Source organism: Propithecus coquereli, unplaced genomic scaffold, assembly GCF_000956105.1.
Source record: "Propithecus coquereli isolate 6110/MARCELLA unplaced genomic scaffold, Pcoq_1.0 Scaffold218, whole genome shotgun sequence".
In the NCBI taxonomy this organism is placed as follows: domain Eukaryota; kingdom Metazoa; phylum Chordata; class Mammalia; order Primates; family Indriidae; genus Propithecus; species Propithecus coquereli.
In genome coordinates, this window is record NW_012146967.1 from 3452725 (window position 1) to 3472430 (window position 19706).

Sequence of the window (19706 nt, forward strand, 5' to 3'; positions counted from 1 at the left end):
GGGTAGCATTACAGGTTATGTGGCTTTGGGTAGTAGGATGTGAATTTGGGGAAGTTAGTTGATTTCACAGGACTCCGTTTTCTCATCTATGAACAGTAATATCCACTTAGCAGTTTTGCCCCAAGGGTTCACTGAGGGGGCGTGTGCAAGAGGCTGTTGCACTTAGTGGTTACTCAATAAATCTCAGTTCCCCTGTACGCTGAATGTTAAGGGGGCCAAATGAGACAACCCTGTCCTTCCTCTCAACTGAAAGCCAAGAGAGTATTAGCCTTTTTAAGCATAAAAACATTCGTGTGACCCATTTAAAAGCTTGCTTTACGCCAGGGAATTGATACAAAGGAATCAACATCCTTTGCAATTACCTCTACCCAATGGCTGCAGCTCCCGACACACGAGTGGGGCTGGCAATGAACTGCTGTTCCCAGTGTAAGTTCTGGGGATTCATGCCATTGTCTCTGCAGACCTCAGCCTCCACTGGGTTGGCAGCTTCTGTGTTGAACTTGGGCCTCAGCCAACGTCTGAGCTCCAGCTTTAAGTGAGATCAGCTTAGAGTGTCAGGCACCTGACTTAGGGGAAATAGGATTTTCTCCTGTTGGTGTGGAGTGTCAGTTTCTGGCTTTAATAGATTCGGTGTACATGAAGCTACATCATCTCCCAGTTTATACCTATTGTCTCAAAGTAATTAGCACCTTTTCTCATTCTCAGAAGTGACCCAGTTTGGACGACAAATTATATGGTCACCGGCTATGCCCATAAAAATACAAGTGAAAGCAAGGTGGCTGAGCATGATTCAGGGGCCAAGAAAAATTTTTAAAAATAAAAGGCTTTAGGGGATTAAAAATTGATTTTTCAGCATCAAGGAACCAGTGCCACCAGCAGATTTTCCCTTGGCTCAAGGAGCTGGTAATGATTAATTCAGAAACTGTATGAACATGAGTACACCTACCAACAGTGGTCCTCTCCAGGGAAGGAAGAGAAATCTGTGTGTACGTGTGTACGTAAGGGAGAGGAAAAGGCAGTGGTGTGCTGCTGGTAAATATTTAACAACCGGCTCTTGGGAACGAGAAGGGTTTGGATCGCTGAACATGGGAGTTGGAAAGAGATGAGAATAATAAATTCTTGTGAGCATGTAGGAGCTGGCCCAGCACACCACTGAAGAAATTGGACTTGAACATGTACTTTGAACACTTTTTTTGTAATGTTTCACTTTTTATATATCTTACTTTTGTAATCATGCTGTATACATGCTATATATGTATATGCTCTCTTTCTACATATAGCTAGACCTGCATACATAAATATACTTATATGTATCTATGCAAGGATTGGTCCTAATTGTGATTTTCCTAATTTTTGTATAAATCTCAGTGAAACATCCACTTGTGCAGGTAACACATAGAGTGATCTCACAAGTCAGACTGCTGTGAGGTTCCATGTGACTACCAGGCCAAAGGATGGAACGTTCACTCTACCGTTGATTACCACGATTTACCCGGCTAGCTCACATCTGGCATAATAAAACATCTGGCTGCAGTGTTGAGACAGAAGCTAAATGGAAAATTTGAAAATGGTTTGAGGGTTGGAGGATAAAGTAAAATTTAACTTTGCCAAGGAGAGGAAAGACAAGGTGAAAGTTCAAATGATGAGAAAAATAAAATGGGAGAACAGAAAGTGTGAAGTTGCTGTTTATCAATTTTGATTTTGCTCAGAATCGAAGTGTGTCGCGGTAGCTTCTTGCAAGAGTGGGAGGGGAATGGGGAAGAAACAGTCTGTACTTTCATTTATTGAATGCAGCTTTCGTTGGTCACATTGCAACTCAACACAAACAGCCCAGCAGAGAGTAGGGCATTAACTCTGGTTCTCATCAATGTAAACACAACATTAATATTGAAGAGTAAAGAAAATGGGTAAAAAGTCCAGTGTCTCCTCGATCTGCGTCAAGGTGAAGGTGCTTGCCTACCCTTGGACAGGTCCCAAAGGGAGACTGAGGTTGTCACTTCTTCCATCCACAGTGAAGCAGGCAAGAACACAGAGGACCTAGCACGTTCTTGCTGTGGGTTTTCAAACGGAGGTGTGAATTTTCAGAACTGGGCTCGCATGAATGGTTAAAGTTCTTCTGAAGGCCTGAGAGGTTCGTACCTTTCGTGTGCCCTGAAATAGTTCCTTCGAAGCCCTTTCCTGTGACTCGATCACCGCCCATAGAAAACGCGACCTGTGTGGGGCAGCTGGCCCTCTTATTCAGCAGTCCCCATGGCAGCCCTGGATCTGGGGCAGTAAGGAATTCAGTCGTGGGAGCCTCGGTGACGGTCCTGAAGGGAGCCGCCCACATTCAGATACCGGCTGAAGACTCTCGTCCTCCTTGCTGGGTCACTGCTGACAGAGGGACATTGGTTGAGGCAGCTCATTTTCCATCAGAGCCTTAAAGGATCGGATTTTCTATTCTGGATGGCCAGACCCAAAACGAATGAACGAACAAACAAACAAAATCCCCAAAGAACAAATCAAAACAAGAGTGACTTTGGGGATAAGGAACCAATCAACCCCACCTCTAGGACCCACCAGATACAGTGTCTCTGTTGGATTTTTCCAACTGGTTGGTTCAGATCACTGATTTGCCCTCCACCTTTGGATACCCAGCTAGACTGCAGGGCAAGAGAGAAAGATGCCTCTAAAGGAAGAGACAGTTTTGCTTTTATTTCCTGGGATGACTAACTTCCAACACCCTGACTCTCCTTCCTTCCTGGCAATGAGAAACATAATTATTAAAAAGCAACAGGAACACCCGAAAGCCCTGCCTTGGTTTTGTGGCTTTGTGGTAAGGGGATAATGCCTGTACTTCCTCTCATCCCGCCATGTCCCCTTTCTTGAAGAGACTTGTAGAGGTGGGCTGTTTCTCCACCCTTTGGGGATGCTGGGTAGGGGCAGAGAGAGGCTGGCTGGATCCTTGTCCAAGGTCTCCGTTGTGAGGGCAGCTTTGTTGGGCCAAAGAGACAAATGAAAACAAACCAAAAAGCATTGCTCGATTTTGAATCTGAAGGCTGGGCCCCAAACAGCGAGTGGCTCTTCCCCTGTAGCATGTCCTAGTGGTGGGCTCCTTGGTGCTAGCTGTTGTTCTCGGCCGTGAGATATTTCAGGGCAGCAAAGCCATAGCGGCGGGACATGTCCTGCTGAAACTCCTCCTTCAGGGTTTTGAGACAGATGCGGTATTGCTTGTTGGAACGGAACTTGGTGATGTCGAAGCTGGGGGCGTGAGGCATGTGGATCATGTAGGCGTTGGGCAGCACAGTGAACTCGTATTCCTGGAAGGAGGCAAGAGCAGCGTGAGAACTTGCAAGAACCCCCCGTAAACACATGGGGAAGGCCCAAGGGAAAGACCGAATGACCAAGTGAATGCATGACCCAAAGAAAGACACGGACACACAGGCCAGCACAACAGCTCTGGAGCAGGACAGGTCAGGACTGTTTCCATGACCTTGGACAACATACTTAGCTTCTCTGAGCCTTTATTTTCTCATGTATAAAGTGAAAGTAATACTATCCACCTTGACGAATGACCATGAGGATGAAACCAATGACATATGGACAGTGCTGAGTAGAGCTCATGGCCCATAAAAGGTCTTGATAAATGTGAGCCCACACCCACGTGGATGCTCTAGGACGAAGCCAGCCATGGGGTATTCTCTAGCTCAATCCACTAACATCTGTGCATGTGATCCTTCACGGGACTTGACGAGATCTGACAGCCTCAACAGATTAGTGCAAAAGAAGGGACAAAAAAAAAGAATGAAAGATACGATGAAAATAAAAACAAATGTTTCATTGGACTGAAGCTCACCAAGGATAAAACTCTCCCCGATATGTACTATTACAAGTGACACCATCAGACAGTGTCCTCAACGTGGCAGACCACAGCTAAATACGCCAAAGATAAAAGGCCTCTGAATAGTGGAAACAGGTGACACGAACATAGGTCATGTAGCTCAGAGGAGAACCCGGCACCCTTGCACTCGCATGTATTTACTCTGATTTTGGACAAATTGTCTCATAAGCTTGGGTCATCTAGTTTCCCAGGCCAGAGCGGATGAGAATAAATTCAGAAAGGGAAAATCAGGATGGGCAAAGGTAGCTATTACAGGGAGAAATATACAGACAGGAACAAGAAAGAACAATTGCTAGTGAGGAATGAGTGAGGAAAAGCATGAAAAGGAAATGCAAGACCTCCCAGAGCTGACCTGTCTGGGACATTTCACGTAGGCCCAAAGAGTCCCTCCAACCCCACTAGTCCCCACGGGTGTGGCTGTCCCACCTGTCGGGTAGGCCCTCATCATTTTCTTAAGTCACTGGGAAGGGTAAAATTATGTTTCGCATGGGCTATTGGCAAAGAAAGAAGAATACGCAATACATTTTCAAGAGTTCTGTCAAAACTGTCTAAAACAAACAAAGCCCAGGTCTCTGCTAGAAAAATTAACTTTCTCTGAGCCAGTTCACCTCCCGAGAGTGCTGGACACATGAATATTACATTTCTTCTCTTTCGAGCAGGAGCTGAGGCAGGCTGGACCTTGCCGTGCATGAGCAGCACTGCGCTCGCTCCAAGTATTACTGAAAACGTGGATAACGACAGCCAGTCCTTCTGCTGTTAAATACGAACAGTGCCCTCCAACCTCGGTCTCCATCCGTGGTCCTCGACCATCACCGGAGACTGCTCTCAAGCATACTGGATCTGTTGGAAAGTTCTGGTGATTCTTTCGAATGGCCAACCTCAGCTTAGCTTGAATTGGAGTTTCTCTTGTGGAAAAATGTCTACACTGTGCTCCAGGAGAGGTGCCTTGGAGAAGGGCATGCGAAGAAGTAAGAGTGGGGCTGGGGGACCCAGGCATCTTTCTCCTAACTTAGCCAGAGCAGCTTTGCATTTGTTTAGCACAGGAATCAACAAACTACGGCTCGTCTGACCTGCTGCGTGTTTCTGCAAATAAAGTTTTACTGAAACACACTCTACTTTCTTGTCAGATCTACGATCTAGGCCTCTCCTTTCCCCATCCAGCAGCCAGGTGAATGTTCTGTTCTTCTCACCTGCGCATCCAGTTCCATGATATGAGCCACCTTGTTCCAGCCAAAGCCCACAAACCTCCGGTCATACTCAGGGCAGTCACGTCTCACAACGACATATGGCTCGAAATCAGCCTCCCATTCGACCCGGTAAGGCGTGGTGGCAGTCCGCCACTTGGCGAAGTTTGTGGGTGCATGACCTTTCGTCCAGACGTGGTACCTGGGGCACAGGGAGAAAAGCCACTGGGTAAAGGGAAGGAAGCTGAGCTTTCAAAACGCTGATTTGGAAGAAGAGCTACGTGCTGATGTAGTCCTTGGTGTGGGCTGAACTGTGTCCCCCGCTCAAAAGCAACGTTCAAGTCCTAACGCCCAGTACCTGTGAAAGTGACCTATTTGGAAACAGGGTAATCAAGTTAAGATGACATCATAGCAGGTTATGGTGGGCACTAATCTAATGACTAGTGTCCTCATAAGAGGAAAAATTAGACACAGAGACACATAGTAAAAATACGATGTACAGCCATAGGCAGAGATTGGAATGATGCATCAATAAGCCAAAGAAACCAAGGACTGCCGGCAACCACCAGAAAGAGGGCAGACAAGGGCAAGGAAAATTTTTTCCCTAGAGCCTTTGGAGGAAGCATGGACCTGCCAACACCTTGATTTTGGACTTCTGGCCTCCAGAACTGTGAGTGAATAAGATCCTGTTATGTTAAGCCACCCAGTCTGTAGTGCCTTGTTGCAGCAGCCCCAGGAAACTAATCCAGTTGGTTATTTACACCCTTCGCTAACGAGGAGATTCTCACCATGAAAGCGTAAGGGAACTCCTGGGGTGCTCCGTGTCACCTGTAAGGACACAATTGCGGGTTGGCCTGCAGTACGGTTATTCCTGCTAGGTACCACCGAGGCAGGCAGACGTTTAAGATGGCCCTTCATAACCCTCGCCCTGTAGAATGCCCCTTGGGGCAGAACCTGTGAGTTTGGTATCACTCCTGGGATTATGTTATATTACATGGAAAAAGAGATTTTTGTAGACATAATTAAGGTGACTAATCAGTTGACCTTGGGTTAATTAAAAAAGAGATGACTGTGGTGGGCCTGACCTAACCACGTGACCCTTCAGAGCTGGGAGAAAGCAAAGAGCCACGTTGGAGCTGCCTGTGGGGCCACATGGCACGGAACTCGACTCTAGGAGCAGAGAGTGGCCCCAGCCAAAAGCCAGCAGGAGAATGGGGACCTCAGGCCCACAGCTGCTAGGAAAGGAATTCTGCCACCCACCAGCGAGCTGGGAGGAGGACCACGTACTCTAGCGGAGAACGGCAGCTTTGCAGACTCCTTGATTTCCGCCCAGTGAGACCCGAGCAGTCAGTCGGCCGTTCCCTGCCTGGACCTCTGGCCCGCAGAGGCTGTGAGATCATACATTTGTATTGTTTAAGCTCTGTTTGTGGTAATTTGTTACACGGCAACAGAAAATGAATACAACCATATAACCACAATAAGAAACAGCTAGTATTTATTAACCACTTCCTATGTACTGGGACTATTTTAAATGTTATGTAGATTGGTATTGCTTTAAATTATTATAACTTATCCAATGTCAAATAGCACGTAGTGGAGCTGGGATGCAAACGGAGGCAGCCTGGCTCGAGGGCCAGGGTCCGTAACCATTTGCTGGGTCACCTCTCTCATGGGTCACCGTCCCCATACTCTCTGGCCTACAGAACAAGTACTCAATGATTATACACTAAATTGAATAAATGAATGAATGAGTAATCCGGCAACGTGAGCAGGACCTACGACAGAGGCCCGTGGGTGGGACAGGAATATGTCTCTAGAAACCATGGAGAGGTGGCAGGAAGCAGGGTGTCTCGTGAAGGACCAGACAGGGCCCAAGAGAAAGGGTCAGGGAGAGTATTAACAGTATCCAGAGCTGGAAAGAAAAGCTTCATGAAATGAAAGCAAGACAGGAACAGTGGGGACCCAATAGCTCAGCTATAGGGAGAGAGTTTGTGGAAGTCCTGGGTTCCGTCTCATCCTTGGGGAGGGCTCTCTAAAGCAACGGGGGCTCTAAGTGACAGCAAGTGTTCCATGTGGCCCGTGGAGCAGCTCTGGCACGGGATGCAGCTGCTTCCTTCTTCTGCTCTCACCACAGAGACTGGACATCCCCGGACCCTCAGGGACTGCCCAGTGTGGTTGAACGGGCACCGGCCAACACGTGGCCTTTCGTCAAGCTGTGTTGCTGGGTGACACGGCCAGGCTGGGGCAAGTCAGGGACTTGAATCTCAGCTCCATCATGCGGCACCTTCCACCCAAACCAAAGTCACTTAAATGGAAGAAAAACGAAAGGTCGATCAATATGACTTTAATGGAGTGTGAAAAAGAGCGATATTGTGAGAGACGTCAATCTCGGGTCTAATCCAAAAATTAGGCCAAGAAGCACTTGATTTTCCATTTGTGAACTTGCTGAACAGGCAGTCCTGACACCTGATGCCTTTGACAGAACTGGCGCAGCACGGCTGACGGCTGTGAACCCACATCAGGTTCAAAGCACGGCACCGTCGAGCCACTGGGCCAGGGTTCAAATCCCACCCCCGCCACTTAGGAGCTGAAGAACTTTGCAGAACAAAGTACTTTAACTAGGCTTTAATTTCCTCTTGTGTGGACTGGGGAAAATAATACCTACCTGGTCGCATTGCCAAGGAGCTTATATGAGAAAACGTAAAGTGCTTGCAGGGTACTGGCGCGCTAAAGGAATTCAATAAATGCTAGTTTCCTAACGGGCAGTTCAACAAAGTGGTTAAAAACCGTGGTTCCGGAGGCAGCCTGCCTGGGTTTGAATTCTGCCATTCAACAGGCGCAGACAGGTTAACCACTCTGTATCTTTTTTCAATAATAATACCTGCCTCACAGATTTATGGTGATTAAGTGAATTAACCCACATAAAGTACTCAGAGCAGTCACTGGTACATATAGCAATAATTCCTCCAAAAATGAGGACATTCTCTTTATTATTTCTCTTTGTTTGCCTCCCTGATATGATGTCAATTCCTGGTGGTCTTGGTCTCAGTGATATCGATAGTCATTTTATTTGTCTACGGAGGCACCTTTAGAAGCTAAACTCTTGGCCGATTATAATACGGCACAGAAGGAAAAAGAACAGGGAAGGGCTGGGACAGCTACATCAGTTCTGTCGATCTGGCTGGGGGGAGGGCAGCTTCCATCCGCTCAGCCTGGACACCGACAGTGTGCCGAACAGCCGGGCAGCACAAGATGCGGTGAAGTTACAATTAACCTGCCGTGAAAACAAGCCACAGACTAGAAATGACCCGAGGAACCCACTGTCAGTCCGGTAGACGCTAAACTTCAGGGGTTGGTCTCTGAGACCAGCAACGATAGGTGGCATCCAGAAAACAGTGATGAGATGATGAGAGAGGTTTCCTGGGTATACCACACAGGATGCTGCTGAAGAGAAGAGATTTGGGGCACTTTGCCTTGTTCTCACACTTGAACGTACACCAAAATCATGACAACTTGAGTTTCTACTGCGGGAGGTCTAGGCAGGCTGACTTTGCATTTCTAATAAGTTCTGAAGGGATATCAATCTCCTGGGTCCAGGGAGAACACTCTGGAACCACTGCCCTGGAGGACTGGTAGGGGTGTAGATGCTTTCTCATTCCAGGTGTGGTAGAGAGGTTTTAGCTGCTCCGAGGCTTAAGAGTACATTGCTTGGCAAGCAGGTGACAAAAGCGATTTCTTGGAGGGAAGGTTCGTAATTTAGCCCTTGGCATGGTGGCTTGCCAGCCATTGGACAGAGCAGCAATCACAGACACAGCAGGTCAAACCCCAGCTCTCGTGCCCAGGGACGTGACCTTGAAATGAGTTCTCAACTCACCTGGGGATGGAGATGGAAGGAAGGATGCCTTGGAAATGCGCCAGGTGTTCAGCCATCAGACTGTGGCATCTGTGGCAGACTCAGACTAAGGTTTGGTCTCAGGGTCTCAATTTCCAGAAGCAAGTGTTTACCCTACATCTTCAAAGAACAGTAAGAAAATTCAGGGCTTGATCAGTGGCCTGGTGGTATTTTGGTTAAGAACACAGGCTCTGTCATTCCTTAGACCCGGGCTGAATCCAGGCTCTGTCGTTCACTGGCTGTGTGTCATTGGGCAAGTTATTTAAGCTCTCAGAGCCTCAGTTTCATTATCTGTGAAATGGGGATAATATTTATAGTGTCTGCCTCACAGATTTATTGTGAGGATTAAATAGGTAATCACAGAACCTGGCATATATTAAAACACTCAATAGATGGCAGTTGTCATTTCTGTCTGACAAGAAGGAGGGCTTGGGTCGTGGGGGTATTAACTCTCCCAGGTCACTTTCCAGAGTCCTACACAGAAGAGAAGGCTGGAGACTGAGTCCTGCCTCCACCACTCCTGTTTCCTCCTCTGTATATGACACGAAGAATGATAACCTCTGAATTGTTGAATGAATAACCTACCTCATAGAGTGATTTTCAAAAGAAAAAGTTTGAGAAAACCTTCTAGAAACTTTACAGAGGTATGAAAACACAAATTACTATGACTACAATCTTTTTAATAAAATTCCAATTACCTAGAAATGTATGCTTTTTAGATTAAAGAAAGGGTTGGCCATTCTTACATTGTTCAAAGTGGAGGCCTTGCTTTAACATCAGCAGGCACAGCAACGGTTTTCTCCTGAGACTGCTCAGTTAGGAGACCCAGCAGGACTCCCATACCCCCCACCCTGGTCTCTGATTGCTACACTCAGTGCCGCAGCCTGTCCCCAGGGTGTGGAACCCACGTGCAGTTATACAGACTCCGGGGGCACTCTGGACAGTGACAGGGTAGCTCCATGGTGTTCCTGCAGGACTAGGCGTCTGGGAAATGAGGAAAATGAGGGCTCTGTTTACAACTGTCACTTGGGCAATGGCAAAGTCAGCTGCCACATCTGCTGTGTGACACTTTGGAGTCACCTTCATGACTTTATGCTGTTGAAACAACTGCCGCACGTCCCAGGCCCCGGGCTCAGAGAAGGGACCACTCACACCAACAAGAAAAAGAGAAACTACCATTACGACGCTAATGGAAGGAATGAAGTCCACTTACCAAATGAATGAATGGACAAGCACACAAAAGAGAGAATTCAGAGCCAGGAGATGGGAGCAGGAACCTAAACTGAGTTTAAAAAAAGTACAAACAGAAATAAACTTAAGCTTCTTGCCCAGACATGCCTATCCTTCCATCTGGACAGATAAAATCTGTCATCCACGTACAAATAAAGTACACGGCGTAGGGAGAAGGAGAGAGAAGATACCGAGATTGTTTGGGGTGAGTGGTTCGATTTTGGCCTTATAGTAATAGACTCAGAAAGCAACAAACTTTCGGGCCAACAGCTTGGGCACCTGGGTTTCCTAGGCGAGAGGAGGGCTCCAGGCACCTTCAAGGACGGCAGGGAGGGCCACTCACCTGAACGTGAAGAGGGTACCCATGTCCAGCATCGACAGCAACTCCGCTTTCGACTTGGGGAATGAGAGCCGGTAGCGCAGCGTCTCGAACGCGGGGACGATCATCGCTTTCTTGGTGTTGGCGAGGTCGAGCTGGATGACAGACTTCCTGAAAAGAGGGGGCAGGTAGAGAGATGGGGTCCCCGTGACACCAGACCCAGGGAGGCAGAGCAGCTCGCCAAATACCACTCAGGGGGCCAGAGTGGGCCTGAGACCCTGTGTCCCGGAGGCAGGGAGCTGAGTCTTCCTGGAGAGTGCAGGGAGAGCAGGCAGACAGGAGGGGCTGCGGGAGCCTCCCCTACGGTCGCAGCGTGTGCTCTTGTCAGTCACGCACAGGAGGAGGGTCTCACAGTACTCACAGGGGCCGGAGTCCAGCCTGCCGGGCTCCCTGGGCTGGCCAACCACTCCTACTGCACCACTGGCCACGTGAGAGCAGGTGGACAGAAAGCCGACGAGCGTCACCAACCTGGGCACTCCCAGGTCCCATCTCTGTGACTCCGCAACCCTTTGAATCCTCCAGACCCCAAGCCTCTAGAGTAGCCAGAGACCCCTGTGCTGCCAGCATGGACAGGACAGAGCTCTGGTCCCGCCTTGGTGGAAGGTTCCCCATCGTCCCGCTGACCGACGTCTTTGCGCCCGGCCTTCCGCTCTCCTCCTCTGACACCCAGCCCCTGCCCTTCTGGATTTGTCTGCCATTTCTCAGCTCTGTGACAGTCACTTGGAAAGAAAGAAAGGCTCAGGGAGGAACATATAGCATGAGGCTCTTACTGAACAGAGTGGATTTGAACCCTGGCGATGTCACCTTATGAGGCCTGCCATCCTGGGCAAGCAGCTTAGCTTCTCACCACCTCGGGTTCCTCCTCCCTAAAAAGATGGCTATAACATCTGCCTCCTGGAGTTGCTGTAAGGACCGAATGAGGTAATATAACACCGCTTGGCATGCCTGGCCCGTGGCAGGCCTGCTGTGACGAGGGGTCACTGTCACCCTGCAGCACTGTCATCACTCCTGGCCTGGTCTTCTATCGTCTTTTTTGGCCAGGCCTCTGGTACTCCTGTCTGGCCTCCTGCTCAGACTGCAGACCTCTGGGTCTCAGTACCATTGTGGGCTGTCTGCTTCTGCCTCCGCAACAGAGAAAGCAGCGTCCTTGGGGTGCTGGCAGGCACTGGGAGACATTCTGACAAATGCAGGAAGCAGCAGCCCCCAGTGGCAACACACTGCCCACTGCTACACTGCCACATTACTGAAGTCACTTCATGCAATGACACTTTGAACCCGTGCACGAGCAGGGACTAGGGCCAGTGTGCAACGAGTAGCCCTGCTACGAAGGAGGGAATCTGTGAGTCCAGGCCACTGTGGGACTAGAACAGGGCAGCAGGCCGAGAAGGACGTCGGCAGGGCTTGGTATCCCTGAATGGGGAGGGGAACCTGGGCCAGCTCAGAGTAAGGACAGTTTTCCGAAACCACCCTTGGTTAAAGGGTTTCACCAGCTCCCAGTGGAGAGTGGGTGGTCGAGAGATGGACCAGAAGTTCATTCTGGAACCTTGTGAATATCATTTGTACTTCTTTTTTTTTATCATTATGCTTATGTTAACTATATACCAAATGATATTAACATACAGTTCTCATGTCACTATTTCAGAGGAGGTTCGCTAAGGATGACAGCAAGATAGAATGTGGCGAGCCATACTCAGCTGGCCTAGGGGGCCAGAGTTTTAAGTCTGCCTGTCCTGGCCTGGATTCCTCTCCCGCTTTGTCTGTTTGACGATGATGTCAGCTTTCAAACACCCAAGATTCCCTCCTCCATGGCCAGGCATCAATGTCAGCTGGCGTTCTGTTTGATACTGATCCTTTATTAGATACAGGCAGAGCTGAGGCTAATCACCTTGCCCCCAGGAAAGGTGTGTGTACCTTACCTAGTGATTCTGGGTGTTGGCGACAGGACATATGGGTACATATGGTATCCCTGGACCAAGATGGCAAAGCCCCTGGGCCCCCTGGGGAATGGGGGAAGGTGTCCCTATATTGGTGTGTGGTTGCTTCTCATTCAGCGATCACTGACCACCTATGATGTGCCAGGCACTTGAAGATACAGGGTAAACAAAACAGCCCAAGTCTCTGCCCACATGGTACCTACACTCTTGTTGTAAATGTTGAAGGATGATAAAAGCCTAAAGACAAGTTTCACTAAATTGGAGCCCAAGACTGCATTTGCAGTTGATTAGTTTAGGATACGAATGCTATAGAAACAGAGTTGCAGGCCGGGAGGGCCAAAATGTGAAGGGAACAGGTAGAGAGGAGGGAACAGGTAGAGTCTATATTTGCACACGCATATATACAGGATAGATATAGAGATCTACAAGTGTGGATGTCTCAAGTTACTATTATATTCACAGTTATTACAGTCACCACTTCTTGGAGAGTAAATTCTGCTAAAAACTAATTCCCCCTTCTATGGCCCCTATACATAGAAGCAGCTTCCGCAGCTTCTCCTGCTCTATCTGAATCTCTGGCCAGGGCAGGGTGTTTAGGAGTAGACACTTGACCCAAGCTGAACAAGTCAGTTTCTAACTCTTGGAAATATAAACAGAAACACAGAGATTGGTAAACCACAGAGCTGATCTGCCGTGATGACGGACAGTGCTCTAGAGGCTTCTGAACTACTGCTGGGGAGGGTTCTGGAGCTACCCTGGTTTGTTAGTCTTATGCATTGGTTTTTCTAGTCCTACTTTGAGTCCATAAGGTATACCACCCAACTGTTACTTGTTTTCCTTTGATTCTTTTTAATTAACCTACTTAGCATTGGTTTCTGTTGCTTGCAACTAAACCACCCTGACATAACGCAAGACCTGGAGTAAACATTCAGCAACGTGCCTTGTTTTCCCCTGCACAGACAGCGTCTGTCTTTGGGGTGCTTTCTGCAAACTCCTTTAATCTCACTAAAACACAAACTGACACAAAGATGAATTTGTCACCAGACAGGTCCACTTCAGACTCAGTCCAAGGAGGTTTCAATACTGACGACCTGAAAGGCTCTCATTATGGAGCTGTTTCAGCAATAAAGTGGCTTCGGGGTACGGACTCTGGGCACATCTGTTGATGGAGGAGGTGATGGCAGCCTGGGCCTTTCTGTGCTGTGTTCTCTTAGAGCATCTTACCTCGGCTGGGGTTTGCTGACCGGGGGGTGAACAATCTGCAGCCATCATCTACCCGGAAAGTGAGTCCTGCAGGGGACGGAGTGTTGCCCTGACGAGCTGAGTGACTCTGGGTCACTTCATTCATCTCTCTTAGATTGCCAGATCTAGACTATTAACACTGAAGCTTTGGGAAGGCGGTCTGGGGTAGTAGCAATCAGACAAACCTGGCTTCTAGCTCTGACCCTACCAGAGCTGTCCTCTTGGGCAAGTCGCTTTAATCATTCTGAGTGTCAGAGTTCAGGCACCGGTAAAGTATGTTGATGAGGAAAAGCACAGAGCTTGTGCACGTGCCTGGTGGAATGCCTAGCACGCATTAAGCACCGAGTACATGGTGCCCGGATGGTTGATTTTACGTGTCAATGGGCCAGGCCATGGTGCCCAGGTGCCCGGTCACACACTAGTCCAGATGTTGCTGTGAAGGTATTCTGTAGATGTAACAGCCATCTACAATTAGTACACTTTAAGAAAAGCAGATGACCCTTGATAACATGGGTGGACCTCACATAATCAGTCGAAGACCTTAACAACAAAAACTGAGCTTTCCCAGAAAAGAAAGAATTCTTCCCCAGGACGGAAACCTAGAAATCTGCCTGAGTTTCCAGCCTGCCCTACAAATTTCAGACTTGCCAACCCCACAACTGAGTGAAACAACTCCTTAAAATCCCTCTCACTATGTGCTGATATGTGTATATCTATCTGTACATCTATAGATATATTAGCATCTCTAGGATGTATAGATATACTCTATATATCCTCCTATTATTAATAGTTCCATTTCTCCAGAGAACCCTGGCTGATACGTTGCCTTTAATTCTGGTCCAAGATCCCTGCAAAAACATTTACAAACCCATTACAATATTTTGGACTGAGGAACTATTAATATTAAAAGAAATCACAGGTATCTACCTAAGTAACTCTGGACCCTGCTGATACAACAGAGAGCCCATCAACTATTGATATAAGTGACCTGGAGCCAGACAGGACCAGCTTCAAAACCTGCCCACCCCTTTTTGCATCATGCAACCTCTCCTGGTCACAGGTTCCCCATCCATAAATGGAGAAAATAACTGCTCATCTCTTACCTCCCAGGGTCCCAGAGCCTAACGCAGTGCCTGACTCACAATAACTGACTGACCAACGAGCCCCCTTCCCCTTTCACAGCTCAGCTTACTGGTGTGCCCACCGCAAGAGAATGGGCAAGCGTGCAGGAGCGTTAGGAAAAGACAACATACTGCTCACGACACGGCCAGATTTTCGGCTTGCTTGTCTATGGAAACAGAGCTCATTAGGTCTCGGTCTCCAGCCAGCGAGCTGAGTCCTTCTTTGTGTCAAAAACAATTCAGGTGTTCCTCGCAGAGTACAGTCACCTCTTGCAGCCCAGCAGGGCTGACAAGCAGGGCAGCTGTGGCTGGGTAGAGTTTACCTTCCAAGTCCCCCAGGCAGCTCTCCTGTGTCACCCCTTTCCCCTGAGCCCCTCCTCTCAACCCACTCAAGTGTGCAAACAGTTCCTGTCCCTTTGTGCACGTGGTAACAGTGGCGAACAGGGGAGAGACCGTGAGTGAGTAGGCAGGCTTCCTGTGCCCACAGCTCGGTGGAGCTGGGCGGAGCACGCAAAGCCACGGAAACAGCCCGGAGCGGCAGGCCGCCAGCGAGCCAGGCGTCCCTGGTGCTTGGAATTACCAAACGCCGAGAGTAATCTCTCTCATACACCCTCCCTCATCTCACCCCCATCCTTTCTCCTGGAGACAGGTCTCTGTAACCAGGGAAACAGCACAGGCTCCTGGCATGAAGAGATTATGGGATGTGTCTCAGAAGCAGTAAGGGGCAACCACGCACTGCACGATCCTAAACCTCCTTAGGGCCACAGTGGCGAGCCGGGATCTGCGGGCAGGCTGCTCGGGTCTGCACCCTGGCTACGCCTTCACCTCTGCATTCTGCACTTTCTCTATCTGCAAAATGGGGAGGTGATTGTTGATCTCAGAGGGTGCTGGTGAGGGTTAAATAGGGTCACATAGCTAAGAGCTCAGGTGGGGCCGGGCAGATGACAAGTTCTCAATACTGTCTGGCTGTTCCTATGACTGGCTTCCCATCCCCCCGCGCCAGCTTCATGGGGGTTTCCATGGCAGACACCAGTCCTGGCCTTTTCCCACTGTCTGAGGTCCAGCCAAGGGCTGACTTTACCGCTCTGTCTTTTCATTTGCTTGTTTACTCATCCCACAACATGCCAGACGCTGCTTAAGCACTTAGTGCATACATGGGTGCACAGCACAGGCAAAACCCCCTGCCCTCATGGAGCTCACATTTCAGTGGGGGCAGAAAGACAATAAGCCTAATTGCCAAATTACATGGTAGGTCAGAAAGTGAGAAATGCCCTGAGAGAGCACAGAGCCAGGAACACTAGAGTGTGGACGGAGTGTGGCCAGCAAGGCCCCATGGAGAAGGGATATTTGGGCAAATGCTTGGAGCAGGTGAGGGAGCAGGTGATGAGGTTTTCCAGGATAAGAGCTTTCTAGGATAAGGAAACAGTCAATGTAAAGGCCCTGAAGCCCAATGTGTCCAAGGAAGAAACAGGAGGCCTTTGTGACAAGCACAGAACAAGGGACAGGGAGAGACCTAGAGATGGGGGCAGAGAAACGGGGAGAGGGTGCTGCAGATCCTGTGGGGAGATCACTCCACCCTTGGAGATCACTCAAGGGTGTGAGAGGCGGAATAACCCCGCCCCCGACGATGGCCACACCCCAAACCCAGACACCTGTGAATACATTACCTTACAGGGCAAGGGGACTCCCCAGATGTGATTAAGTTACAGACGCTGAGATGGGAAGATTACACTGGAGTATTTGGGGGGAGGAGGGCAACGTAACCAGAGTTCTTAGAAGAGGGAGGCAGGAGTCAAAGTTAGAGAAGGAAAAGGATGATGGAAGCAGAGGTCGGAGTGATGCAGCCACGAGCCAAAGAACGTGGGCAGCCCCCAGGAGGCAAGGAAACAGATCCCCCCCCCAACCCCCTGCCTAGGGTTGCTAGAAGTAATGCTGCCCTGCTGACATCTTGACTGTAGTCCTGTAAGACCTGCTTTGGAGTCCCGACCTCCAGAATTGTGCGATAACACATTGGCACTGTTATAAGCCACCAAGTCTGTGGTCATTTGTTACAACAGCAATAGAAAGCTAATACGAAGGTCTTGGGATTTTACTCCTAGTGAGATGGGGAGCCACTGGGAAACTCTGAGCTGAGCAGAGGATGATCTGCTTTCTACAGTGCTGGGAAGACACTGCATCCCTGCGTGGGTAAGAGCAGGGAGATTGATTAGGTGCCCCTGAGGTGACAGAGGTAAGTATCTTGGACCGGGAGAGTAACTGTGAAGGTGGTAAGAACTGGCCTGGTTCTAGAGCCAACGGGATTTCCTTATCCGCTGGATGCAGAGTGTGAGAGACAGGAATGAAAGATGACCCCAGGCTTCTGGCTTAGCTAACGGGAAGGAAGGAGATGATGCAGCAGGCTCGTGGGGGAAGATCAAGACTTTGGTTTTGAACGTGCCTTTGAAATGCCTGCGAGAGAACCAAGCGGAGACGTTAAGGATGCTGCTGGACGTGTGTATTTTCAGGTCAAGAGAGAGGGCTGGGCTGGAGAGCGTTTGGGGATAAGCAGCAGACAGACGGCATCCAGAGCCGTGAGACTGACAGTCATCACCAAGCACTGAGGGCAGAGTGAGAAGAGAAGGTGCCAGCAACGCACCTGCGGGCAGGGACCAACGAGGAGACCGTGCTGCATTTCTCACAGCAAGAGAAAGTGTGCACCAAGGGGTCATCAGCAGTCAGGTGCTGCTGGAAGTCAAGGGAGTCAGGAACTGGGCGCTGACCACTGGATCTGGCAATGGGAGATCACGGGTGACTTCCTCCTTGATCGCTGCACCTGGAATGGCACCTGAAGCACCAGCCGAGACCAGGTAATGGCCATGTAGAATGTGAACCCAATGGCCAGGTGGAATGGCACCCCCTAGTTCTGCAGAAACAAACCGAGTCAACAAGGGCAGGGCTGGATCACTGGTCAGGAACAGAATCCATGTCACTCCCCATCCTGAACGCACGCTGGTGGTCGGGGGTGGGAGGGGCGGGGACGGCTGGCTACCGTGGCAGACACAGCGATACCTGGAGAGACCAGGATAACTGACCAAGGAGTGGGGACCTCACACATGGAAAAAACATCCAACTTTGTTGTAACAAGTATCTTTTTGGTAAAAAACATTTAGTTTCATCTTCAGTGACTGGGGGCTGGGAAAAATTAATGTATGTGGTTCAGAGGGGAGGAAATAGTAAAACCCCATGACCAAGACCTAACCCCTTCACAGTGAACTAAGAGCTGGCAGAAGAGATCCTTGTTTTCTGATTAGACCCCTCTTGGGGTCCCACAGTGGTCACAACTTGCCTGAAGATGGGGTGGGATTTACTTGTCAGTTTCCACCAAGGACGAACTCCCTAACTCCCGTCTACGCTGATGCATCTACTCTGCTTGGCACTCCCTGAAACAAGTTCTCCCTCTCACTGGTATGGGCTTAGGTGCTGTGCTATGGGGTCTCCCAAATTTAGTCTCCAGTGCACCAGTGTTGGGGGGGTCTTTTGGAAGGTGTTTAGGTCAAGAGGGCCCCGCCCTCACGAATAGATTAATGACATTATAAAAAAGCTTGATGGAGAGCGGTGGCCCCTTTTTTGCCTGTCTGCCTTCTTTCACGTCAGGCCACAGCCTTCCTCCCCTGCGGAGGATGCGGCATCCAAGGCACCACCTTAGCGGCAGAGAGCAGTCCTCAGAAGACGAACCTGCCACTGTCTTGATCTTAGACTTCCCAGGCTCCAGAACTATGACAAAATGAATCTTTGCCTTTTACAAATTACCCAGTCTCCAGTATCCTGTTACAGCAGCACAGAATGGCCTAAGACGTATTACGAACCCAATTTGATGTCATCTTTAGGAACACAAAATTAGAAAAATAATCTGAGGTTAAGAAAGATGAGAAACACAGTTGAGTTGAAACAGAGATAAATGGTTTAGGAATTCTCTCCTCCTTGGGTCTATCCTGGGGATGGGGGTGGGGCAAACTCAGACAGCTACGGGGCCAGGCCGGTGACATGAATGATGGTGGGGCTGGCAGGGACAGTGCAGGCAGCATGACCGATGGCAGGGGACACCAGGCTTCAGTGTCGGGGAGACCAGAGGGAGGAGGAGGGAGCTCATGCCTAGCACAAAGGAGGCAGCTGCTCCTCCATCCCAGCTGCGTGGCTGCCATATGGGACAGCGGCCATATATTCTGGTACTGCAAGAGGAGCCAACTCCAGTCATTTCCAACACATTTAAGGGCTGCACGTCTCCTGTGGGATGTCAGTTTGAAGGGAGGCTGAGCAGTGAAAAAAAAGAGCATGATCTTTCAAATCAGATGAGGTAGATTTTATCTTAACTCCACTCCTTCACTAATTGTGTAATCACAGGCAATTTTCTTAACTCTCTGGGCTTTTGTTTCCTTATCTTGATGATAATAGATACTTTATGGACTTGGTGATTAAGAGAACCAAGATAATACATTCATTAATTAATGAATATTAATGAAGCCAGACACAAAGATAGTGGGTACAGAGCTGAATGAACGGATACAAACTCTGCCCACGTAGAGTTCAAAGAGTGGGATAGGGCTCCTGGGGTGTGTGGTCACCCTGTGGGTGCTTCCCCTCACGGAGATCTGTCTTTGTTCTGATCAAGAAGCAGGGGTCAGCCAGTTAGGAGAGGGTGTTCTTGGTATTTGCAAAGCTCTGGTCCCAAGCAAGCATATAGGCTTTGGGGGGACTGAATTTCTTAGAGCATGCTTGGTGTGTTGTAAGGGGTCGATAAATGACAATAATAAGTGCTTACATGTATTCAGTATAAGCACTGTGCTGAGCGCTTCATATGCATGACT

At 49.1% G+C, this 19706-nt stretch overlaps 1 protein-coding gene across 1 annotated transcript in view; it reads right to left on the bottom strand.

Moving 5' to 3' along the window:
• Positions 1-2517: 2517 nt before the first annotated feature.
• LARGE (like-glycosyltransferase) overlaps positions 2518-19706 on the bottom strand; it is a 123258-nt gene continuing 106069 nt past the window's right edge. Inside the window, exons 7-9 of the mRNA XM_012644736.1 lie at positions 10530-10676; positions 5071-5266; positions 2518-3299 (exon numbers count right to left, since the gene is read on the bottom strand). Coding sequence (XP_012500190.1) covers positions 3102-3299; positions 5071-5266; positions 10530-10676 — 541 coding nt within the window. The 3' untranslated portion in view covers positions 2518-3101. The remainder of the gene's footprint in view (positions 3300-5070; positions 5267-10529; positions 10677-19706) is intronic.